At 44.2% G+C, this 26515-nt stretch overlaps 2 protein-coding genes across 4 annotated transcripts in view; one reads left to right on the forward strand and one right to left on the reverse strand.

Moving 5' to 3' along the window:
* Positions 1-1941: 1941 nt before the first annotated feature.
* aff3 (AF4/FMR2 family, member 3) lies at positions 1942-18624 on the reverse strand. The gene is made up of 19 exons (XM_030081662.1): positions 18445-18624; positions 16143-16187; positions 12629-12703; positions 12485-12518; positions 12293-12350; positions 10413-10464; positions 9956-9990; positions 9547-9727; positions 5773-7968; positions 5508-5635; positions 5198-5360; positions 4982-5097; positions 4775-4838; positions 4504-4640; positions 4314-4385; positions 4103-4196; positions 3883-3932; positions 3512-3717; positions 1942-3323 (listed from the first exon to the last, which is right to left on the reverse strand). Exons 1-19 carry the CDS (start codon positions 18514-18516, stop codon positions 3202-3204), a joined length of 3900 nt encoding a protein of 1299 aa, XP_029937522.1. The 5' UTR covers positions 18517-18624; the 3' UTR covers positions 1942-3201.
* Positions 18625-24490: 5866 nt separating this feature from the next.
* The window catches only part of arhgef7a (Rho guanine nucleotide exchange factor (GEF) 7a), a 39113-nt gene continuing 37088 nt past the window's right edge, over positions 24491-26515 (forward strand). For 2 of the 3 annotated variants that reach the window (XR_003930278.1, XM_030080663.1), the window contains exon 1: positions 24496-24890. Coding sequence is in view for 2 of the 3 variants with exons in the window: in XM_030080663.1 (XP_029936523.1) it covers positions 24726-24890 (165 nt within the window). In the remaining variant the exon portion in view is untranslated. Of the gene's footprint in view, positions 24891-26515 lie in introns of all 3 variants that reach the window. The other variant, XM_030080664.1, reaches the window with a different exon arrangement.

The following is a 26515-nucleotide window of genomic DNA, read 5'->3' on the forward strand; positions in this document are numbered from 1 at the left end:
CTTTCTTTTTTTTTTTTTTTTTTATTCTGGTTTGTGTGCCGTCTGGCTCTTGGCACAGTTGTCCTCAGAAAACCTGGCACATGCACTGACGGATCAGAGCCGGCCGTGACGCAGAGGCACGGGCATGTGCAGAATAACGATCCAGCATCAGAGGGGCTGTGAACATGGTGGCACGCTGTGACCGATACTATATCACTTCTCCGACTGTGACAGTGACGAGCAGACCCACCTAGTCCCTTTAGTCACAATAAACATGCAGACTATACATTCGCCGAGTTGCACTGAACTATTTTGGCACATTTAGATCCCACCTTGCTCTAACAGGACAACCCAGCCTTTATCACAAAAATGAATGTCAGCCGAATGAAATCCCAGCATCAGAGAGGCGCAGAGAAAAAAACAGTCAATGAAACTATATGCTATCTTTTCTTCTAACAGTGCAGCAGGCTGTGCCCATTCTTGTTTTGAAAATATACTGCTATGGGCAATGGCATACATTTTCATTACAACAATAAACACAAGTAAATCGGGCACATTCTTCATATTGTACGCTGAGTGATATAACAGACCATGTCATTTACACAGATGATGCGTCAGGGCAATGTAGGTCATCGTCCAAGGATGCGAATTAAAAAAAAAAAAAAAAAAAAAGTTATTGTCTAGTCTGTTGCTGGACTAGTTTACAGTGGGATATTATTGATCCAAGGCTTGTCGTGTCCCGAAGAGCCTTATTGGCTGTTCTCTTTAACTGTTGCTATGGTACCAGACATCGGATGCTGTGGCTTCATGTGCGGATTCTCTATTGGTGCAGCAGGAAGTAGTCTGCTGTGATGGAAAATCAGAAAGCGTGATGTGTGAGAGAGATTGGTCTCTGTAGAACTGGCCTGACTAATGAGTCTGACTCACACGCACACATACGCTCAATCTTCTGTGTATGTGTGTGTGTGTGTGTGTGTGTGTGTGTGTGTGTGTATGTGTGTGCGCGCGCGCGAGCGTGTGTGAGAGAAATAGAGAGGGAGAGGGAGAGAGAGAAATTAGAGGATTCTCTTCTATTTCAGGAATGCAGAGGACAATTAGTGCGGTGGAATTTTTACGTCTAAATGAAAATAAAAATAAAAATTCCACTGTGCCAACAAAGATGCTGTTAAATATTAGAATAACAAAGAGTTATGGAGCTGTAGGATCTTCAGTGAGGCACCCAGAGGACACTGTAGCTCTCAGTGTCAGTCTTGTAAGCTCCTTCATCCTGAATATGAGCCATTGTAAACCTAAATCTGAATCTGTGCCAACTGTTCTTCGGTATGTTAGCCGTCTCTTATGGTTCTGCTGGGGAGGGGGTATTGTTAATATTTGCAGCAAACGTTTCCCCATGTGCAGCAATATGGCAACGATTGTAAAAACCTGGCCAAACTCTCTCTTTATTGCTGGCTCATTAGCTGTTGAAGGCAGCTGTGTTGGAACTCTGAATCTGAGAACAAACAAAATTTTAAATTCAAATCGCCCATCCATATGTGATGGAAAATACAACAAGTAAGCCTAAGATGATGTGATGCTGCAAAACTGTATGCACCGGCTACACACACTTCCATCTTTGTGTCAGCTGCTGAACATGAGTTACCAATTTGCCACCTAATTTTGGCAGTTTTCTATTTCATTTCCACAATGTTTTGTCTCTTACACTGAGCTACAATCTTCAGCAGGCACATTCCTTCTTCTCAGTCTTACCGGATGCAGTGTTGTAGGCATAAGTTGGCCCACTGACAGGCAGTGACAATGTCCATGCTATACTGTTGCCACTCCATGGAGGACTGTAATTCAAAGGGGAAGTACATTTGCATGATAAACAGCACCAAAGCATCTCTAACAGGTGTTGAAAGTGGACTGCTGCATTATTGAGCTATCCAGTTATTTTCAACCTCAGGGAAAAAAGTAATTGCAATGCCACTGTGATGCAGATTAACAAGCTGGGTCACAACTGCAGAGGAGATGACCTCCAAGACTTGTGTGTCTGGGGCCTCAGCTCGTTATCTGTGCTTTATCTTATTAAATCATTATGCAAAATTTGAATAATAAAGAATATTTATGAAACCCGTATCACTCATGTTGAAAACTACTACACATTCATGGAAGAAGGCATAGCATTTTTCATGGATGTGTGTATATAAAATATGCCAGTCTACATCCCACAACCTAGGCTTTGTCAGCACGACAGAGAGCTGCACCACCAATTAATTTACAAAATCAAATTAGATGGAGAAAAAATTTACCGGAGGGATTCCCAGTGACTTCCTCATTCCATTGTACATACATACATACAAATAAGCACATAATCTGACACTCAAAACAGGAACAAAAATACATTTTGCATAGACAGCACTCTGAATGTTGGCTACAGGACTTACCCAACACATAATGCTCTAGTTTTTCTTTCCCTCCAAAAACACGAAATCCATCAAATATTGCACAGTAAAAAGACACACAAAAGTGAAAATGTCACAGAAGTTCAAAAAGTCCAAGTCATTAAAAAAAAGGAGCCTCATAAGCAACAGAGGCTGATTTTGAAGATGCTACTTTGGAGACAGTGGTATACACTCACAATATGAAAAATTCCTCATTCCACTGCTGAGTTTTATTTGTCTTTTTTTATGAATTGGTCCCAGGGAACTTGTCCATTAGAATAGATAATGATTAATTATCTCCAAAATATTAAAACAAAACAAAAAAAAAAGTCTTCACAGATGCACTTGTACATGCCATGGGAGTCCAGTGTTTGAGTCACTATGGAACATTTGGCAAAGGGTTAGAGAGACATCACATCCACAGTGCACACAACTCTGCAGATAAATCCAACGTTGAGGAAGATGTGACTATTCTGGGAAGGAATTCAGACTGTTTTTTCCATTTTGGTGAAATAATCACACTTTTCACTAGTGTCCAGTCAGGGCTGAGAATAACGAGGCCATAGTTCAGAACAGTTGCACGCAAAGTAAGGCCTGGATGGTGATCACCTCAGTATCCTATTAGAGTCCACCAGGGGTAAGACTGATGACAGGCTCCACAGGAGTCCATCCATCTGTAATTCACAGCACAGTGGGTTTAAGCATAACGTTATCAGCTACATAGAGATGTTCCAGGGCTTTTTCTCCTCTTAGTGAGAGTAGAGGATCCAGCAGGCAGGTTTGGGTGAGTTCCTCCAATTGACTAGTTGAGTTTGGCACTGATGCGTATCCACTGAAGAGCCTGTCTGGTGTACTGGACCGCATGAGCAATACTGCTGTGGAGTGTCAATGGTCCAGATACCGTATTCAAGTAGTTGAAGAATTCTGTATGGAACAAAGAAAACAATGCTCTTTAAATACCTATTGCCACAGACTACCACATACATGAACATTTGATATCTTTCATTTTTTGTATGCGTTTTATCTCTGTGTAAACAGCTGATCAAAGTACTGTTTTGAGTAGTTTTTAACCACATGCACTGGTGGACCCAAGAAGCCTCAGACTTCTTCACCTTTACTCTCCTTGGCAAGGTTATCTGCAATTTCCCAGTACTCATAGCTGTACAGGATACTGTTGGTGATATTTAGGTGATTTGCTGCCATCTGGTGGATACGCTGGGGAATGCTGATGAGAGAAGGGGAGGCGCTGCCCCCGTGTGAACCCAGGCTGAGGGATTTGCTGTCTGGTAAGAATGAAGAAGGGGGTCCCCCTGTACCCCTGAAGACCAAAAAAAAAAAAAAAAAAAAAAAAAAAAGGAAAACAAAAAAACATGCATAACAGGAAGGCTGTGCTCAATCAAATGGACTGGAAAGAGTGGAAATAAATGGATTTCAAGACCTACATAGATCAAGACAAGACGTCAATAAGTTTTTATTAACTCACTTCCCAGAGTCGTTCCACAAGGCGGGTGTATTAGGCACTTTGGGCGAACTCTGGAATGCCAAAAAATAAACAAGACTCACATCCAAAATCCCATCCTCCCATGTTTTCATTCCAACAAACATTGTCCATACATTGAAATGACAATGAAAATGCGTTAAAAATCCTGATAGCTTTGTTTCTATATGAAAGACAAATCAAGTCTGTCTTCTTTGAAAAATACCTTAAAATAGTCCAGCAAAGCTTTAGAGTACTTCAGTGCATGGTCCTTCTTCAAACGAAACATCTGCCAGTAAAGGAGGGCAAGGCATCGGAAACTGTGGACAAACAAGCACAATTCAAAGAGACTCAGAACAACCACAAATCATGCCCAAAATGAAGGTCCTTCAGGTTGATGACAGATGTGGTATAAACAGAGGAGATGACACACGCACCACAGTACGCCCAGCTGTTTGTCTTCCTGTCTTGCCCCAGGGCCAGAGTGGCTTTTCAGCCTCATAGCGTACCTGCAGACAAAGGACAATTACCTACAAAGCTGCAGCTTATTCATATGCATATGTATTCTCTGTGTTTCACTCAAGCTTTGTATCTGTTTATACATGCAAGGGACTCAGTGTGATTCACCTAATAAGCTCCACTGTCTCTGAGTACATGGTATAAGGAGACTTGGCCTCAAGCGGCCCCTCCTCCATGGCTTTCCCGCACTCCATGAATGAGAGAGCAGCATCAACATAATTCACAGCCTTCCCCAGCTTGTCCACCTGGAAAGGAGACAGGCAAGGATGGGAGAGAAATATGGAAGAGTAGTGAAAATCAATAATACTACCACATCCCATCTTCCTTCACTGTTGACAGTGTGTATATTCTTGGATGGTAGAAAAGACAGAAGACTTGCCATGGCATCTGCCCGGTGCTTCATCCTCTTGGCCTCATGCATGTAGTACTCAGCGTGGTGTGGGCTGGAAAGAGAGACAGGCAGACAGAGAAGATTTGCAGCTTCAGCAAGACAAAAAAAATTCCCACATGGCTGGAAAAAGTGTGTATATCTGTCCAATAATGTGCAACGTTGGACTCTGCGGACTCGATGAATGTGATCACTCACGTTTCTTGGCTAGGTATGGTCTTGTGTCCTCCTGGCTGTCTCATAGGTGGGGCCCAGGACTCAGACACCATCTGAGGCTGTGCCGGCACTCCTACATACTCCAACTCCATCTTTGGCTGGGTTAAGAGGGTAAAAATAGATTAAATAAGCCAAAACACTGCAAGTGATGGGAGCTGGAATGGTCCAAGTTGTTTTTGTCTTTCTTTTTTGACCTACCTTTAGAGCAGAGTCACTGCTCTTGTCTCTTTCCTTGTGGGTGTGGGAGTGATGCTGCTCTAAATGTTGTGTTTTTAAGGAGGGCTTGGTAGGCTCGGGATTGTCAGACAGTGGTGACAGGGGAGACAGTGGTCTCTTACCGTCTAAGTATTCCTCCAAGTATCTGCAAACACACACACCCATATGCATGCACACAAACACACACATAAATAATAGATATTAACCTACTTGATGTAACAGTTTGAATTCATATGTGTTCATGAGGGTGCATGTGCATGCAGGAGAAAAATGGTGTGCAATGTGCTCTCACCCATTGGGAACAGTCTCAGTTGCAAGGTGGCGTGGAGGCTTCTGAGGTGAGGACTCTGTCTGGCCAGAAGGGTCGTTTGAATAAGAGATGCTCCTCTTGCTTTCTCTATGTGACACACCATTCTCTGACTGGTGACACACACACACACACACAAGCATGCTTTCAATGACAAACCTACACTGGCACTGTCTGCATGCAGCATTTACAGACAGTTTGATCACATCGTGTTCAAAAGAGGAGAGATACGATTGAGTATGCAAACTACCTTACGTTTCCTTTTGCTATCTCTATTCACCGTCTCGGGGGTACTCAAGTGTTTCATGGCCTCTCTCTGATTGGTCTTGGCTGATGAAGAGGAAGATGAAGATGATGAGGTGTGTTTATGAATGGCACCAGTAGTGGTGTCTGGGACCCTTTTGAGAAGACAGAGGTCTATCTGCACCACCAGGTTTTTAAGCCCTCGTTGGGAAGGGGCTGTGGCCTGTTCACTACGCCCAAATGGGACCAAGGTGTAGAGTTTCTGCTTTCCCTCACTCTGCTGTCCTTTGCACGGATTCTCTGAGGCAGGTACTCTGGGATAAACCACCTTTGGCCTGTTGTCTTTGGGTCTTCCCGGGTCCTGCTGCCCTCTCTTGGGAGTGAGTTTCTTGTGGGATGTGGAGTCCGCTGGAACTTTGGTGATGTTATCCTGATATTCAGATTCAGAGTCTGAACCTGAAGAAGAAGAGGAAGAGGAAGAGGAGGAGGAGGATATAATACAAGGAGTCGGGGAGTGTGAACGCTGAGGTGAAGGGTCTGGCTGTGATTCTCTCTCCTCCTCGCTTCTGCCTCTCACTCTACCCCTCACTTCTGTCCTCCCCTGGTGGTGTGAGTCTCCCTGTAGGTAGTGCCGCTCGGTGTTGGTATGAGGTCTCTGTTTGGGCTGGACTGCCTGCCATTCGCCTCTCTGCTGCTGCTCCCTCCTCCTCCTCCTCTTCGCCTCTCTTTCAGCCTCCTCTCTCCTCCTCTGCTTCTCTATTGCTTCCTCCTCCTCCTCTTCGTCTGAACTCTGGATCCAGGGACGTCTCAGTAGCTGCTCCTCCGCCAGTCTCTTGTCTTCTTTTCTCTCCGGTTTCTCCCGCTGTTTCTCCCTATATCTGTCCTCTGGCTGTTTCTCCCTAAATCTGTCCTCTGGCTGTTTCTCCCTAAATCTGTCCTCTTGCTGTTTCTCACTAAAGCTGCCCTCTTGCTTTTTCTCCCTAAATCTGTCCCCTTGCTGTTTCTCCCTATATCTGTCCTCTTTTCTCTCTCGTTTTCTCTCCTCTGCCTGGGTCAGAGTAGCTCCTCTGTGGTCAGTTTCCTGTTCCTTAGATTGGGGTTTCTTCTGTGGTGTTTTAGTTTGAGGGGCTTGAGCAGGAGCTGCAGCTGGAGCCTCCCAAGACCTGGCTTTAAGTTTTAGGCTGGGGCTTGATCTAGAGTTAGACACAGTACCAGAATTGGAAGCAGTTTTAGAGGTAGACTGAGAATGAATACTGTGACCAGGGTTGCCGCTGGTTTCACGAGTAGAGGCTGTGGGAGCTAAGTGCTTTGCTCTTGTGGGGCTACTTTGCGAGCTAGGTTGAAATAAAGGCCTGGGATTGTGGTTGGAGTTGTGGTTGGGTCTGCTGCCTTGGATTTGCTCAGATTTTGAAGGGTGTTTGACTTTGGGAGTTGAAGCAAGCTGTTTAGAGCTTGGATGAAAATTAGACTTAGGTCTAGATTTGTGGTTGTGATGCTGATTGGAGCTTATAACTGGAGATGCTTTGTCTTTGATCTTGGATTTGCTTTGACTTTGGTCTTGATCCTGTGTGGGTTTACTCTTGGGCCTGTGTTGAGGAGGTGGCTGAGTACAGGGGCTATTCCTTGGCTTGTTTTTGATATCAGCGTTGGGCACAGGAGCAACCCATGGCCTAATTTTTGTCCTGTGGGGGCTGGTTGTTTGGCTGGGCTGTGTTTGGGTCCGTTGCTGAGGACTCTGAACTTGGCGGTAGCGACGAGGGCTGGAAGGAGGAAGACTGGGACTGGGGCTTTTTGGGGGGTGTCTGGGTATAGGACTAGGGCTGCGGCTTGCTCCTGGGCTCCCAGATGGGCTGAAGCAAACACTCAGAACTGGGCTGGGGACAGCACTGTGCCTCGGGCTAGGGCTGGGACTTGGACAAGTACTGGGGAATGGGCTGGGGCTGGGACAGAAGCTGTAACCAGGACTAGGCAGAGGACTGTTGTGGCTGTAATTGAACTGTGGGCTGGGAATAGGGCTTTGGCTGGGGCTGTATTCCTGACTGTTGTCCCAAGACCTAGCTGGAGATGGGGCTCTGTGGGTATGTGGAGAGGGCAAGCGTCCTGGAATGCTCTGGGTGGGATCCTGTTCACCGCTGGCAGATTTTTTCCGGGCCTTCTTGAGCCACTTGTCCAACTGCCACTGGGCGGTAGAGGGGTGATCTGTCTGAGAAAGCACAGAGGAAACACACTTGCATGAATACAGGTGTTAATACTTTACTATGTTAATACAAAGATTAAAATGCCTCTTTACAAATAGATTTGTAATATGGAGCCTGACAAATACACATTTCCCCTCACATACTAATGAAAGGAAGGACTGAGATAAAAAGAGACTTTAAGTTTACACCAGAACCTGCCGGAAATTACACAAACAATTGTAAACATAAGACAACAGCTGTACATAGAGATTCAATCAACTAAAATGTACACAAAACACATTGCTAACTCAGTAGATGGTCCTGCTTTAAAATTGGAAACACTCTTCAAATGAGAAGTCTGGATTTTTACTGCAGTCTTTACACTGTCATTTCAATAACGACTCCGGCTAACAGCATAATTTCAACTCAGAACTTACTGTATAGTCTCACTCCTGTTGCTCAAGTATCCACATCTGTGCTTACAGTAGCTCAACCCCCCTCCAATTACTGCAAATGACTCATGTACTGTTTGCTTAACAACTGGCTGGGTAACCATGAGAATAAAAAGAACATGAGAGGGCGCAAAGAAGTTTTTACTCAAATAAAATTGCATGAGGATACTCACGGCTGCAGAGCAAACTTCTTTCCTGCTCCCGCTTTCCTTCTCTCTATCTCTTTCGCTCTTGGCTGACCAGAGCTAAATTAAACCTCTAGTCCTCAAGCCAAACAGTGACCCCCTCCCCACATCCCTCGCCCTCTTTCCAGAGGAGACACTGCATCTCTTGTACCGTCTCTGCTCCCCTCCCTCTCTCTTTCTATCCCTCCTTCTTTCTCTCCCTCCTCCTCCCTACCTGGAACTCTGGAGCTGCTGCCTCCAAAGCTCCAACCCCCATCTCTTGCTTGAGAGACACTGAAACACTCCACATAGATGAAAAACACATGTTGCACCCCCCCTCCTCACTCCTTCTCTATAGGGCCCCAATATAGTGAATGTTCAGTAATAGAGCCAGCTATGCCACACAGGGCCTTCCATTCATAAAAGAAGACCATGTCTCCCTTCCTTGACTCTCCACACAGCAAACGCTTCAAGCCAGCCTCTGACCCACTCCACAATACTACACACCTCCAATGTTATGGGTCCACCGCACCCAACTGTGCAGCGTACAGGTCTGCGGTGCAGTGTGGAACCCGTTACGCCATTCAAGAGTTATCTGACATCAAGCGGTTCAAATACAATGCAGCTCACGTTCTCGAGCGTGCCACTGTTGTGCTGAAAGAGGTTATGTTAACCGCTGATGAAATGGTAGCACGAAACAGAATCTGGGTGACTTCCACCTCCCAAGGGCTTTCCTCTTTAAGACTCGCCTTGTTGACATGACACCAAGGCTCTAATTCCTGAAGATCCCCCCCCTCCCTGCGCTCCTTTCCGACTCACATGCATTCCTAATTCCTCTGTCCCTCCCCCCACCTGCCCTCAACTGCCTCTGTGCCGCTCCCTGTGGAGAATTAACCTGAAGGCACAAAAAACAGAATTGGACAGAGACAGCGACAAATGCACAGGGTAGATAGAAAGATAAGAAGAGGCAGCTGCTTGGCATCATTACCTCCTTGGTGCACCGGGGCTCTGTGTTCGCAGGTGACCCGGGATCGGAGTGACTTTCCGGGCTCGGGCTCCGGGAATGCCGGCTACTGCTTTCTGACTCACCAGAAGAGTCTGAGCCCGAGGAGTCGGAGCTGGAATGTCTCACCCGCCCGCCATGTGTGTGTCCGCGCTGTGCTGACAGGCTGTCAGTCAACACACGCAAACACCAGAGAGGGGTCATCTTACGTGCATAGCCATGTGGAGCACACTCTTGCACACAGAAACACAAATGCACAGACACCCACACACACTGGTGCTATTCCTTTAAAAAATATTTTCTTAATCCTGACACAGATTACACATAGATCATACACACCTACACACACACACACACACACAAACACACTGACAAGACACATGCATAAACATACCTGTGCCCATCCCAGGAAGCTGACTCATGCGTGGCCTTCAGGGAAACAAAACATAAGACAGAAACTTAACATCCATGACAATAAAACACAGAGCAGCTTCCTATCCTTTCTGCCTCACCCGTTCTTTGTTTTCTATCACCCACTGTGCTAATCTACCTGTGTATGGGTGTGCCCTGGTTAACACTACCAGAGAAAACGATCCTGCAAAATGACTTGCTAAACACTCCAGTCATGGTCCCACGGTTTTATTGACATTCCCTCCACTTTCGTTCTCTGAAATTCCCTCCCTCATTCCCACTGTAGACAGAAAAGAAAGTAGGCAGGCATGGTTAACTGAGGTCACCGGTGCTAAAGAGGAAACGGTTAACATCACGGGAATGCCACTGTATATTCAAAGCAGGCCGAAATGTCACGATGATTTTCTGACTGCAGGGAAAGATATGTAGAGTCCACCTGCCCTGTCAGTGTCGTCCTCATCACTGCTCAGCTTCAGGTCATCAGCAAGCATGCTGGAAGATAAAAACACACTGTCAGGGAAAAAAAAACAAAAAAAACAAAACAAAACACACACACACAGAGAGAGAGAGAGAGAGAGAGAGAGCGAGAGAGAGAGACACCAAAGAAGATTTCCAACAACTTCAGGCTATTTTGAGAATGAGCCTTCTCGTCATCATTAACCAAACCACAATACAAAAAAGAAAGAAAGAAAAAAAAGAAAAAAGAAAGAAAAAAAAAGAAAATATAAGGATTTCAAACTTTAAAACTGGAATTAGGAACATATACGTACGCATACAAGGGAAGGGCCTTGAACTTTGACCAACCTCACGCAGAAAGTGCAGAGGTGTGTATGAAAAATGCCCACAAATACTGAAGTAAGCGGCATAAACAATACAGGGTGCATAGTTAGACAGCGCCGAGTATCTGTACCGCCTGACCGAGGTACAAGTCACTTCCCATCCAAAAGACCAAGTCGACCCCTCCGGTTGAAAAATGAATGAGGCGGGTGGAGCGCCTACGTGCCTGCAGTCACCCGCAACAAAACCTACAGACACAATCCAGATTATTTCTCAAAGCAGGCTGGTACAGACTTTTCTCCCACTGAGCAGGATCGTACTTCCGATTCAGTCAGATTTCCCGGTCGAGTGCAACTCTCCGGCAGATGAGCCAGCCTCTCATCTCATTGGAAAAACGAAAGTGAAACTTCAATTTCTACGCGTTCAGGGTTTGTAAACAGCAGGCCAATCCTCAGTTATCGCAGATGTGAAAAAATGCAGTCACGAAGTTAACACGAGTCGTGCGGAGGTCTGCATGTCTTGACCAGCGGACACAGAAGGGTGGGTAATAACTCTAACCCTAACCCCACAGCTTTCTGTTTACTAAATGCTTTTCTGCTTGTAAACTGCGACTCTAACTGTGTTTAGCCTACATTTGTAAACACAGTGTGATAAATTATTTGTATCTACCTCTCCTGTTTTCATCCCCAGATAATAAAGGAACCATTCAATCTTGAAAATGCAGGCAGTAAATCTCAGAACATTGTTAGAAACCCAGACTGGCCTATCAAAACAGACAAAATATGAAATATAACAATAATAATGATAATATTTTAAACAGTAATGATGGGATTAATTCCAAATTAAGTTTGATTCCAAGGGAAAAATGTTTCCTGAAACCAAACAGAAAAAAATCTTTCAAAAACAAGTCAGATCCTCAAAATCATACCTACATTGCAAGCAAAGTTACTTAGATGATTAACTTTAGAAGTAACCCATAAGGTGTCCATACCAGGAATATATTTATTGTTCTGTTTCTTCAACTGGATTGCAATCCTTTTTCAAAATTTCCACATTCTCAATAAAATGTCCTCTTCCAAATATTTTGCTGCGTATTTAATGTAATAAAACTGGTGTTATCTAACACAGGCTGTGTAAAACGGTGAGATGGTGCTACGGCATTGGAACATGTGCATCTTGTTAAAAAGAGGATGTAAAGGATGAACACGTCGGCCTCCACTGACAGTTTTGTATAATGTCACCTCACCTCTGACCTGTTCGCATGTGATGTCAGCTGAAAACACTCAATCTGTCAGCTGAGCAGATTGACCCCAGCTTCCCCCTGTGCCTCCTTTGACTGGCCCTCTGTCCTTAATGCTCTTCTTCACAGCCATACAGTGTACAATACTGATGTTTTGTGCCTTAATTTCAATGAAGCTGATGTGAACGAGTCAGGTATGTGCATGATGTGTCTCGTGCATGATGTATCTACAGTCTGTGTGCGCGACACTGCCCCAGCTCAGGTTTGATGACCTCCGATCATGTTTCCCCATGTCCCACTTACGATTTGTGAGGCGCCACGTGAGGGTGACGGTTCATTCGCAGCTGAACATCACACCGAGCTGAGAGAGAGAGCGAGAGAGCGAGAATGACAGAAAAAAGAATAGCAAGAGATCAGCAATAAACAAAGACACTAATATATTGTAAATAATTGCACATATTAGGCATGTGTACTTATCAGACAGTGAATACATACATTGCCTTTGCTGCGTGGTGTGCTGCCTTGCATCCTTGAGGAAGATAGAAAACATTAAATAGGGACTAAAACTATTTAAAGGGTTCATCATCTACCATAAAAACTGAAACACATACACTCAAACACACACACACATACACACACCTTAGGGTTGTAGAGGATTCTCTGGGCCTGGTTACCCCCTAAGGCTTGCCGGGACGGCCAGGACTGAGTCATGTCCTGCATAACAGAGGGGGTCAAAGTTCAACTGGGTGAGGTCACGGAGATTGATGGGGTTCACAAACATGAAACGAAACCGTTCTAAGGCATAAAGATAAGTACGACTCGGAGGCTGTGAAGTTGCCACGCATACAGTAAACAGGCAGCTTCATTTAACAGCTGACTCTTATTACCAGCACTGTTTCTCACCACTAGGGGGAGTGTGTGTGAGTGTGAATATGGGTTAGGTTTAGAGCCTCTACTGTATCGCCTGAGAGATGTGAATTACATGCTTGGCGTCTGGGATTGGGAGTGTGTGCTTTTTTCAAACAGATTCTTGGCCTGTTGTGTCTCCTCTCAGGCGCTTTGAGCATCTGATATGTGATACATGTGCTAACAGATGCTCTCTATCAACATTTTAGGACTTTGTTTTATAAAGTGTATGTGTACATGGATGTACATGCACATTTATGGATTGAGTGGTAGCTCACATGTTAGAGAGGCAGGGCCAGTTTGAATTTCCACACTGACAAGTAAAATCTGGGTAGAAAAGATGAATGAGAAACACTGTCCCTTCCCTCATCAATCACTGCCAAGTTTGCCTCGAGCAAGGCACCTAATCGGGAGGCAACAGAAGTCTGTGTTTGTACTGGGCAGCTCCCACGTGTGAATGTGTGAATAAGAAGCTGGCCATTGTTGAAAACCCTGTTCAGTAAACTTTCTGAGAATAAAAAAAAAGGTTTTAAAAAGAAGGAATAGAAACACAGAAAAAGAAAAGAATCACAGAAAACATGTGCGAGGAACTGTGTTTTGTTTTTTAAAAAAAATACTTTAATGCAGTGAAAGCTTAATGTTCATACACTAAAACTTATGTACTGTGTAATAAAAACCTGCGTGATGGATGACAAGAGGGCATGTCACCAGGAAGCAAGTTTCAAGTGTCCAACATGTCTCTTTTGAATGGGATGTGCTGTTCCATGCCTCAAAACCTCGTTTTACAGGTTTTGATTCTCAGAAGGTGTGGTGACATGCTATGATTTCTTCTTTCCCAGGGAAACAAATTGGACGGAATTGCAGGGAAAAGCGCCCGCCCTTTGCACAACATATCATCTGCCCTACATGTCAACACATTCACACACGACATAACATGATGATGAAAATCAGCCACCTGGATGAGCAACTTCAGTACGTGCTAGTCAGAGGGCACGCAGGAGCTAAATGACTATGAGGAAACAGAGAAGACTGAGAGCGGTGCATGCTGGCCTCAGCCACGTCAAACGGCTTGATCAACTGATGCTTTTAGCTTTTGAATAGTCTCATCTCTTTATGTGTCATTGCATAGAGCTGTTTTGATAGCTTTTCATGCACTAATGGTGTCTGCGCTTGCGTCTGCCTTTCATTTTGTTGTATCTGCTAGGCAGAATTTGGTATTGGTATCCTCAGAGGTATCTTATTGCTATTATTAGTCATTTCAGTTCTGATAAGTACACATTACAAAATACACAGATAATTGTTGCATATATAACCAGATTTGGTGGAATTACTGGCCACTGCCAGGCATGCATGAGAGGGACTGTGTTTCTGTTTGTGCGGGTCTATGTGTGCATTTGTATGCATGTGTGTCATTGTTTTCCCTGAGGGCAGAGAAGACTTTGATGACTGTAGATAATCGCCCGGGCAATTATGAAACTCTGCCCAGTGTGGTATCTTTTATTTGTCATATCTGCACAGCGCTCAGGAGGAAACTAGCCACATGGAGAGGGAGCTCTGGATCCACAGCGCATTGTCTCTGCTTCTGCTTTGATTACAATCTCTGCTCATTAGATTGCCCACAGTCTTGCTCAGACAGCCCAGGCCCCGCGGATGCTGAGAAAACAAGACGATTTTGTAGCATTTTAACATGATTTACAGTGGTTCCCAAGCTGTTATGTAACGTGGAAGCATGGGGCTGCCATGTGTCTGTGTGCGTGTGTGTGTGGGTGTAACCATGGTTGGGTGAGGGAGGGCAGGAGGTGGCTTGACCGGTGAAACACGGGGCAAGTTCTGGAAAAGGTCATGTTTTATCAGCTCTGATGCTTCAGTGTTTGTGTATGTGTGTGTGTATGTGTGTGTGTGTGTGTGTGTGTGTGTGTGTGTGTGTCTGGGGGAGGGAAGGGAGGGTTATTACAGATCAGGATGTGTGATAACAGAGACGGAACTCCAGTCGTGCTGCTGCAGTCTAAAATAATCTTTAATGGGAGTCTGCTCTGAGGAACATGCCCCATTTCATTCATTCAGCCAGAGGCACTCGTGACACAACGCATAGCGCGTTTCAGTCTAGTGAACCTGGCAGATGACTCTAAAGCGTCTCTTTTCCGCTCCTCTTTCTCACTCCTCCAACCCTCTAATCCCTGGAGGGCAAGTGTTTCCTCCCCCTGCTCATCCTTTCACTTGATTATCTCTCCTCTCCTCCACCAGTCACCAAGGACACATCACCAACTCTCACCCCCTTCTCCTCCAACAAAAACAAGGCCTCCCAGGTGGAGCGTTATGTGTTGCTATCTTCCTCCTCCCCCTCATCCCCATCCCCTGCATCTCTATTCTTTTCCTTGGCTCCCTCTCTGTCCCACACATGAATGTGGCCCTGTAACGGGCCACATGGACCAGTGACGGGCTGTGGTTACACACAAGTCCTCAACGTCTCAAGCCTCCAACATCACATGAAAAGAGAGCAGACAACTGGGACACTGATTACAGACTAAGATGTAGACGAGATGCAGCTGGTGTTTCTTTCACTAAGCGATGACACATCCAACTCCCAAATAAAATAGAAATAGAGCCTCTTAAAAACTACTCAAAACACAAACAGAGGTAGAATGAAGCATAAAAACTGCAAAAACAAGAAACAGCACTCTCGGTCTAAATACAGACATGGCTGAGTCATTTATGGAGCATAGGCTTTAAATAAGTGCACAAGTTCAGAGTCAGTATTAGCGCGGGCGAAATTGATATAATCAATTATCACAATATATTCGACAGAATACTTTGATATTGACATTGTGATGATATTGCAAGAGTCAGCAACAGTTGGTACTTTCATAATATATTAACACACAACAGATTTTTGCTAAATAATCGTTAGTATTTTGGATATGATGACCGAGCAGGTAGAGATAAATAACAGAGCAGCCACAACACTCTAAGAAGTTCAAGTTCAAATTGCATCCCTTTACTGTGATGCAGCCTTTAAAACCAGAAAAGGATGATACTTATGCCATATCACAATATTACAGTATCCAAAGTTGCAGCCACTATCTGGTCTCACATTAAGATATTGATGCAATATTGATTAAGCCCTAATTGCTACCATTGCTACTATTACTCCTACCATCACCACCATCAACAATAATATCAATGATTATAATGATGTTAGCATTTTAAAAATCTAAAATCAAGTAATTAAAAATAAGCATTCCCTTACCCCTAGAATATCTTTGGCACAGCTGTTGTGTTGGCTTCTTGTTACCTGTGAGAGGAGAAGGAAGTGAAGAGAAAGTTGGGGCGTTGAAATTTAAACACAGGTAACCACAGACAGACAGCAGTGCAATAATTAAGAGTTACAGAAATAAATCCAGCTATCAGCTATGCAAGCATAAGGAGAAAGGCAAGTGAACAATTGTTGACTGTGTACACGCCAATCATGTTTGAATATTTTAATCACAAAACGTATTTTGTTCGGCTCTGACCTAGGATAATTTAAATATTAAATATACATACCTACACACACGCAGAGGCAATATGTATAAATGTGCACACATGTACATAGGCACATTTCATTCATCAACCACTCCCTATTATGGATATAGCATATCTTATCTAGGTCTCTTTCTGCAAATATGCATATATACACAATGAAAAATCTTGCAACTGGCTGCTCTTAGTTTCCCGCCTTTTTGCTGTAACCTACACAATTCAAATTCAAGCACTTTACTTACTGTAATTCCTCTTACAGTGACAGACACACACACACACTCACAGTGACTTGACGGTTGAGCAGACGTTGATGTTGGGTGATGACTCATATCTTAACAATTACAGCTGCAGATGATCAGACGGATGCTGATTCTGAAGCGAGGAACTTTCTGTTTCTATGTGCATTACCCTCTTCTCCCTTCCCCCACCCTCCTCCTTGGTGTACCTTCACACTCTTTATCCTTTTACAATGGAATTTCAATTCTGTGTGCTTTTTACTAGCAAGCACATTGAGGACAATACTGCTACAGCATCAAGATTAAGGGCCAGCATTTTACATTATGCCCCCTTCCTCATTTGCATCATTGTAAGTAGGTGCCTTCTGTGCATGTGGGTGTGTACCTCATGCAGAGTATGAGTAGTGATGTGTAACTGTTTTGTGTTTGTATGGAAAACAATAATATTAAATGGTAACAAAATGAGTTAATACTTAGTACTTCAAAATCAAAGTCTGTATATTACCGATTGCTCACTTTGCAACAAGCTAAAACAAACTGGTCATGAGAAATGCTGTTTCTTAATGGCTGACTTCCCAATTCGGAAGAGTCAACAAGCTCTGCAAATTCATGTCTGGTTAGGGTTTTTTGTTTCCATTTGTCACTGAGTGAAATTTTTGCACTTGTGTGTCAGCCTCATCTTTTGACACTGACCACACATCCTGCCCTTGCGTACATCGTTACGACATTTAAAAAATAACAAGACATTTACTTTAATTTGAACCATCTTGATACACATTACGCTCCATTTTCTTTGGTGACTTGCTCCTTATTTTCGACTTATGCTTTGCTCATAATCCTCTGGGTAATTCCATCTGTACAGCATGAGTATGTACTGTAGCAAAAATGTGTGTGTGTGTGTGTGTGTGTGTGTGTGTGTGTGTGTGTGTGTGTGTGTGTCTGCTCGCATGCATGAGTCACTACGTTCATTGTCTGAGTGGCTGGACTCTGAGCCTGAGGATGGAGAACAGTGTGTGTGTGTGAGGGTGTGTGAAAATTGGCCTGTCTGATTGTTATGACCACAAGGCAGTTATGAGGCCATAGGCATCCACTGAAAAACATAAACACAGACAGCCAGTGTTTCACATCCCTGTGGCAGTGCATGGGCAATGGCAAAAGTCTGACACGTTTCCCCAGTTAACACTTATGGGCCTATTAGTATGAACATTATCAAGTGTAATGTGTTTCACACTAACATGGCCACTGGCATCAAGAGGCTACAGCTATGGTGCAATACCCCTGATGAATGTAACATCCCCTGTGGCCAAGGCAAACCACAACCCATCATAACACCTGCAACAAGCAGCATGCAAGCCAACTAAGCAACTACTTAGCACCTGCTCATTCTAAGGAATCAACAATTACTGGAGTTATGTTAGTTCTCAGTTTATACTCAGGTTATATCAAGAATCTCTATTTATAAAGTGGAAACAAATTTTTAAGCACTGATTTCAATCGGAAACTGGGTGAAACAGCACAAAATGACCTATATGGCTCTGCAGGGATAAACATCCTTGTTTATGAACTGAAAATGCAGCTTTTATTAGGCTTTTTATTTACAAGAGTGGAGTTTGATGACTCCACTTGCAAAAAAAAAAAAAAAAACATGAAAAACTGACACTAACAAACTGAAGGGGCAAATGACCTGCAGTAAACCCGTCTACTAGGCTTATGACACTCAGAAGAAAACAACCATTCATGTTTGGTAAATCGGCCTATCCATCCCGTACTGCGTGCACCGGGATCCCATCTCACCTGAGAAGATGCGCATCGGGGCTGAAAACAGACGATGGAAAGTTTCCCTTTGCCGCCGAGGACTGTAGGCATGTTTCCTGGATAGTCAGTGTTCTCCTCTGGTGTCCATACCAGTGAGGACTCGCGTTAAAAATCACAGAGGCGGCGATGCTGCTCCGTGACGCTGGAATAAGAGTGAACCACTGGCTCCGCTCACTCGTGGATCAGCCGCGGAGCCGGAGAGTCCCCGGGGGAGACGGAGGAGGATGTAGGCGGACCGGTAACGTCAGAGGGGAGTCATGACACACAACACGACTCAGCGGACTGGTGAATGGTGCTCAACACCGCTGAGGGGTGGCAGCCGCTTACTAACGCCTTAGGCTGAACGTATTTTCAATTTCAGTCCAGCTTCATTAAAATTATAACACTATAGCTTCATTGGAATTATAACACTATATGCCTATTGGGATACTTTTATATTGCACTACTGTTATTACTGCTATTATTATCGGTTATTTAACACAGACTAGGTGCTCTCTCAGTGATGTGGTCATTAAAACGTTAATCCATGACGTGCAGTGTGTGATCATCATGAGGCTACACACAGGGGCTTAACGAGGAATCGTGTGGCACAGGAACTGACTCAAGGATCCCCGAGTCCACTTCCAGTTCCCTCTCTTTTTCACGTCAGGCAGTGAGGAAAACCCGTCCACAAACTCAAATGGTCCTCCTCATATAAACCATATGGACAAAAGTATTGGGCCACCTACACATTGTCTACAGGAGCTTTTATGACCTCCCATTCCAAATCCATAGGCATTAATATGGAGTTTGCCCCCCCCCCCTTTGCAACTAGAACAGCTTCCACTGCTATGGGAAGGCTTTCTACAAGATTTTGGAGTGTGTCTGTGGGAATTTTGGCCCATTCATCCAGAAGAGCATTTGTGAGTTCAGACACTGATGTCGGACAAGAGGGCCTGGCACACAATCTCTGTTCTCGTTCATCCCAAAGGTGTTGGATGGGGTTGAGGTCAGGGCTCTGTGCAGGCCAGTCAAGTTCTTCCACACCAAACTCAGCCAGCCATGCCTTTATGGAGCTGCTTTGTGCACTGGGGCACAGACATGCTGGAACAGAAAAGGACCTTCCCCAAACTTTTCCTACAAAGTTTGAAGTATAGAATTGTCCAAAATGTCTTGGTAAGCTGAAGCATTAAGATTTCCCTTTACTGGAACTAAGGGGCAGAGGCCAACCCCAGAAAAACAAGCCCATACCATGATCCCTCTTCTACCAAACTGCATTGTGCCAAACTACAGTTAGCACAATGCAGTCATCCCAAAATGCAAAGTCCAGTGAAACAACTGAATTATTCCTTACCCAGACGACTGAGATGAATCTACACAGATGAGAACAAAGTTTGCTTTTAGTTTGTGCAGGCAAAACCTGGCCAAATGTTATTCCTGCTTGTTTCAGTTTGCTTGATCTTTGGATGTTCCTAAATCCAAAAAACATACTGAGCATGAATAATGTGTCTTAATTAAATTTATGTTTTATATGTTCAACATTTTTCAGCATTATTATTTTTTTGTGCCTATAACTATGGATAAAACCTATTCAACACAACAGAACACAACTTGAGCTCAGATGAGGAGGGGGATCCACGTAAGCTGGATCCAATCTGTTACACTCACCCTCCCTGACACAGGATCTTTACTTAGTACTTCTTGCTCCTTATAGGTCAGTGGTTACCAAAGTGGGGTCCATGGACACCAGAGCATGCTGTCCTGGTTCTAGGGAGTTTCCAGAAAAATTAGATTAACATGATTTTACTCTTGTTTCCCTCCCAAGAAGCAGTCACCATGAGATAATATGTAAGTGTGACTATTTTGTTTATAGGTTTCACTGTACTTACTGTTACCTCCCCACCTGCAGAGCAGGGTTAGAGATGAGGTTAGATGGTTATGCAATCCTGTATAAAACCATGTCTAATAACATACAGCTGCAGTTAAAAGCATATCTGGCTGGTGAACCTCGATATAAATAAGTTTGGGAACCCCTGCTATAGGCTACACCCTGCTCTGTAGAGCTACAGCAAAACACAGCAGCCCTAGTGAGTGTCTGATCCTCTCCTCCTCCCTCATCTTGCCAGTGCATGCTTGTCTGGTCCATCCATTATTCTGCTTAATGCACTCTGTATTGGCCTATGAAGTGGCTCTGGGTTGCATGGAGTTTGCCTTGTCATAATGAAATATGACCCATCTCCCTGGCCCAGATGGCTCTGGCGGCAAGCTGAGAGAGGACGGAGAGACAGACACAAGGAGGAGGGATGGCCTTAAATAATGATGGATTCACAGGAGCAGGGACTCAATTGATTTAAAGGACCTTGTAACAAGATAGGTGACACCAAAAACCTTAGAAGCATCTAACTATTTTCTTCAAAAAGATGAACATAGTCCTTAGAAAGACAGAAGGAAAGAACCAGAGAAAGAGGTGGGGGCCATTTCCTATTGAATAAATGCGAGTTTGCTTTGAGTTGAACTCCCACTGGGACCACAGTGTAACTAATTTGCTTATGGCACCTGTCAACAAAAAAAAAAAAAAAAAAAAGAAGAAAAGAAAATGGGGGCAGTCCCAGATGGTTGTGAGACAGTGTGTCTTTAGCCTCTGGGTGTGCCCAGTGGTCCAGATGTTGAACCTCATGTAACATATTGGAGGTTGAGGAGGTAAAAAAAAAAAAAAAAAAAAAGACGTGCACAGGAGATGTGCACAAATGGAGGACAGGGTGTTGATGTGCATGCCTGGGTGCATGTACATTTTGGCACATTTGTGTCTGAAACACATTCTGAAATGTCAGATAAAGCTAACTGAGGTTCACCGAAATGACAACAACTCCCAGACTACCTTTTCCCCGTGACATATAGAGTAAATAGACATAAAGTAGATAGAAAGGGTTGGAAAGATAGAGACGAAGAATAAGAGAACAGGAAGAATGAGAAAGATTATACTTGCAGACACACAAGCAGTTAATCATCAGTTTACAGACTTCCTTTTCCTTTTGGCCGCAGTTAATCTGACTGAACGTTATAGCTATTATTGATTCTTTTGAGCTTAGTGTACGTGCTGTATGAGTGTATGAGTGCATGCGTGCGTGTGTGTGTGTGGGCACTGTATATCTGTGGTCTGTCACTGTGTGTTTCTATGTGTCAAGGGGAAGTTGCGGAAACCCTGCACAGTTACAGTGGTTATTTATTTTTAGCTGTGCACTGACTCAGTGAAGTAAAATAATTAGATATAAAAAAGGCTCAAACTGTTTTGGCAAATGAAAAAAAAAAAATCTGATTTATTTGACACGTGCTGCCTGTTAGTGGCTCCTCACTGTCAATAAAGAACAACTGGGAAAAAGAGGGAAAACATTCTCTGATCTTTGCCACTGGAACTGAAAGATAATTCACCTTAGAATTAAATTAAACAAAATAAATTCCATAGATAAGCAAATGTCCTTTATCTACTACGTACCAATACAGGAAAACAACTTCTTGAGTGGGCAGGTCATCTGAGGGTTACCGCCTAGTTGTGATTCTTTGGTGAAGCTCTAATTGATAAAATTTCTCACTTTTTTATCCGCAAAATACGTGCAGTCTTCTACTTCTAAGTGGGTGTACAAAGGGATCGTACATTGAGTTATTAAGTTATCTTTTCCTTCTCCACAACAAAACTGCCCACCACAGACACGCCTGTGTGTCATGATAAATTCTTGGAAGGTTGGTCATAAAATAGTGATAAAAATCAATGAATACTGGTTTACATGTCACGTTGTAGCTGAGGAGCGACACGGATAGAGACAAGGCTTATTGTCTTGTGAGGGATGTGTCACGTTAAAGCTTGAATAGCTTACTTACCCTGCTCCCTGTCCTCATAGACGAATGAAGACACACACACACACACACACACATCACATGTCCACTGACAGGGTCATTGTTAACAGTCTGTATGGTGTTTCAGTGTGTGACATGTTAATAGCTCATATTTATGCTGCCGGCCGTCTGCTCCTTCCTCTTGACCAGATTTACCCACAGCAGGTGATCCAGATGTTACAGAGGCTCTCTGCCCCTCACATTTTCTCTGCCCTGTCTTTCCTCAGCGTTTCACTCCAATCACCCTGCTTTTCTCTGCCTCTCTACATCTCCATCACACTCTCAAACTTTCAGCCTCTGATACCAAGTCGTCCTCTATCCCTTCCCTTCCTCATGAATCTTGCTCTGTGTCCTTCTTCCTGTGTATATCCGGTGCTAACGAGGGAAGAGAATAGAAAAACAAGTTTCATTTTGCGGGAGGACACAAAAGAGTGTAAACATAGGGATGAAGTGGGAACGGAGGGAAATGAAATGCCTGGGGCCAGTATCCACAGCCCCACAGTAGCACCCTTGGTAACAGACCCATGGCGACAGGACCTCAAAGGCACTAAGGTATCCCTCGACGCTGCCTGTTTAAGACATAGCTGGCCTCAGGGGTCAGCCTTCCTGACAACACACACGCTTGCACACACGCACAGAGCAAAAGAGAGGGAGCTGAGGAGATGTAGAGAAAGAGTAGGCTAAAGCTGGGGTGTCTTTCCCTTGCAGCTTGCTTTTGTAACCATGGAGATCCTGTGGGTATTCCAGATTCCTCCAGGTAGAGAGGGAAAGGGAGACAGTTTTCCTTTCACCGCTTTCAAACCGAGCTAATAGGTGTCACATAATCAAAGGCTGCATATATGTTGTCATCTTTAATGTATATAATGGAATTGGACTAGGACATTTCTTGTATTAAAGAGATTTATTCCCCTTGTTAGCACCAGACTTCTGTCCCTTTGGTGAATGGGATTACATGTTTATCAATAGGTGATATGGGTTATTAGTGAGATTTAAGAGGCTGCTCGGTGGCCTTGCACATCCCCTCAGTTTGTGTGCAGCTGTGGGTGACCTGATGATACCACATGATCCCGACAGTGGCAGCATCCATTCAATGCCAAGATGAAGCGGAGGCAGAATTCATGAGGGATGCTGTGCTGGAAAACATTCACAAGCAACTAACACTGTGGGCAGAGCACCATCCAGTGGCCAACGTGAGAAGTGAAGTTTACTCTGCATCACACGGGGTATTCCACACACCAGCATTAGAAAGTTAGCCAGAGAAATGTGGAAAAAGATTATGCTGTATCCTGATAGTGATTTGAATCTGTCAAACAAAGGTCGCGTGTTAAGCTTAGGTTAATGATCCAGTCCTCCCTGGTGACGGCTGTTAATAATAGACAACATTTCAGAAGATACCCAGTGATAGTTTTTAAAGTGATCCGGCTAACTTGCTAACCCCTCTCAGAGGAATACCCAGTGTCAGTTCGTGACAGACATGTCTGCTAAAGTGCGGAATTGATATGATGTGAGATAACATGATATGACATGACTTTGTGTGAGGAATATGATGTGATGCGATGCGATTTGAAGTGTTGTGAAGTGATGAAATGTGTTGTGATGTGATTTCCTCCTAATTTAAGATGGCATGATATGATACAATATATAACTTGATGTGTTTATTATTTGGTCACATTATATATGATATGAGCGACATGTTATGTGTAAATTTCCTGTATTTGGTGGTGTACAATCCTAATACATGGACTGTATCTAAATAAGCCCTGACTTAAAAGGCAGTAGCATCAGTGCGGCTGGCGCACAGCTATCTGACTTGTTTGCATTCCTCCGCTTCCCTTATTTAAAACAGGCAGGGTATTGATGCTTTTTCTAAATCATCGCGGTTCCAATTACAGCAGATAGCCTGTAACGTGGTTTTAATAAAGAGATAACGGAGCAGGATATGCAAAGCCACTCAGAAAGAGCCTATTCATGTCAAACGCTGAAGTGCCCCCAACAACTGGTTGGACTGGCTTGTCCCTATTGTGTGATGTCATCCAGTGGATGAGTGGCTGGCGGCTGCGATGCGCATGTATGCAGTCCACTGCCTCAACGCATCACAGCGAACCGCACTTGACAGCTTGCCAGGTTGGAGGAGAAAAAAACACACACCACACAAGAGAGGAAACCAGACCCGCTGAATTTCCACAAGCCAGGCGTCATCCGCATCCACCCGAGGGAGAAGGAAGGAGGGATATTTCTCTGTAGCCGCTCTCCCTCTCCGAGATCTCATGCATCCTTCTGGATTAATTATGTTTTTATTTTAACGCACAGATGACGGTGTAGCCGGGGCAACAGCCATTTAAATACACTAACGCCGCCGCTTCGTTGGAGAGGATCTGTTGTGACTGGCCATGAATTCGGCGGAACAGACGGTTACATGGTTGATTACGCTCGGGGTGCTGGAATCGCCGAAGAAGACCATCTCGGATCCTGAAGCATTTCTGCAGACCTCCCTCAAAGATGGGGTGGTCTTATGTAGATTGCTGGAGCGGCTCAGCCCGGGGTCCACGGAGAAAGTAAGGGCAATAGCACCGCTGTCCTCCGCATAACCGCCCGCCCCGTCTGCGCGTCCGTGCCGCCGAGAACCGTGACACCGACGCGGTTTGTTGTCTGGCTTCTCTTTCTGCCCAGTGGTCCATGAGGAGATTTCTTTTGTAGGTCACGGCAGCCCGGGTATTGTCTCCGAAAACAGCACCAAATGGTTGCACATATGTCAGTACACTACGCGTGTGAAACAGAAAGGCCGTTGTTGTTTCCCTTGCGTAGCCTATCGATCTGTCTGCAAATAGGCAACATCAAACCAAAAGGGAAAAAAATGAATTCATCATAAATTATTAGCAGCTGATGGGACTTAATAGTAGGCTATGTGATTCCCATAATGGAGGCTCCGTTTTTAGTGATTTTACCTCAGGTCTAAGCCACATTTTGACTTATCCTAGGTCTAATAGGGATGCATTTTGGTATTTGAAGCCCCTGTCACGCGCTGCTAAATTCCTCTTAATCTAGGACAAAAGGGCATGTGTGTCTGTGTATTTGCTCCACACAGCACACTGTATGACCAACCAAGGATGTCTGGCTATCTGTACACAGACTATAAGAGTGGGCCGCCATTGACTGCAAAGGCGCACAGACATTGATGGACCCTCTCCCCATTTAAAGCAACAGCGCAGTATTTGTTGTCTGTGCCTGTCAACATATAGCCTCGCTCAGTTTAGACCTCGGAGGTTTAGACACTCCCCTAAATGAGGCAGTGTTTCTTGAAAACAGAGGTGCTTTTCCTGGAGCTGCTGCACAGTCCATGTTCAGAGGCTTGACCCACCCGCTATGCATTAAATTGCACGGCCCCAATTTGAGATGACTGTGCTTTTATTGTGTGATCTTTGACTTCACCAGAGCAGGCGTTTTATATTTGCTATTTCATACGAGAGACAATTCATTTTGATCGATGCACAGTGTGTATAGCCCCTCTAAAGTGATGAACTATGGGTGTCTCCTCTATGGCAATGTTTAAATAAGGGGAAACAAGTGGGAAATTGGTCCTTTGTATTGATGGTTGAAATCCAAAACAATGTGACGAAACCAGCCAATGCAGACCCGCCTGATCTCTGATCTAAATTATGTAACATCTGCTACCATTTCAGTTTTGGGAGGATTTAATGCTTTTGACCTGATCTTGCCCTGTTACGCAGTTTCAAGCCAACTTGCCTTGGATGCAGTGCATTCATGTCATCAAACAAGCAATTGCAACGCAGTGGTAACATTATACACTAATTTGGTTGCTGCTGCAGGAATAAGCATGCAAACGTGCCTGCTTCCATTATGCTGCGTATTCACTATAGAGGTGATAACTGTATGGATACAAAAGGTGTGAGAGGACTGGAATGTCACAGGAAGACGTAAGCATTAGGAGTTACGATGCAAATTATCATTAAATCCCTTACGAAATTATTGTGCTGCTGTAGCAAACTTAAACTTGTGTTGGGAAACAAGCTGCCTGTTTTAGAGACAAAATCCCTTGATCACGTACTCTGCAGTTTTCAATACACTGTACTCAAACTGCCATGTTATTTTTTAAAAATGATATTATTTTTAAACATGCGTTATTGAGATCACCTGTTTGAATGAAATGAATGGTTTAGGT

Source organism: Myripristis murdjan, chromosome 21 (genome assembly GCF_902150065.1).
Source record: "Myripristis murdjan chromosome 21, fMyrMur1.1, whole genome shotgun sequence".
Classification (NCBI taxonomy): domain Eukaryota; kingdom Metazoa; phylum Chordata; class Actinopteri; order Holocentriformes; family Holocentridae; genus Myripristis; species Myripristis murdjan.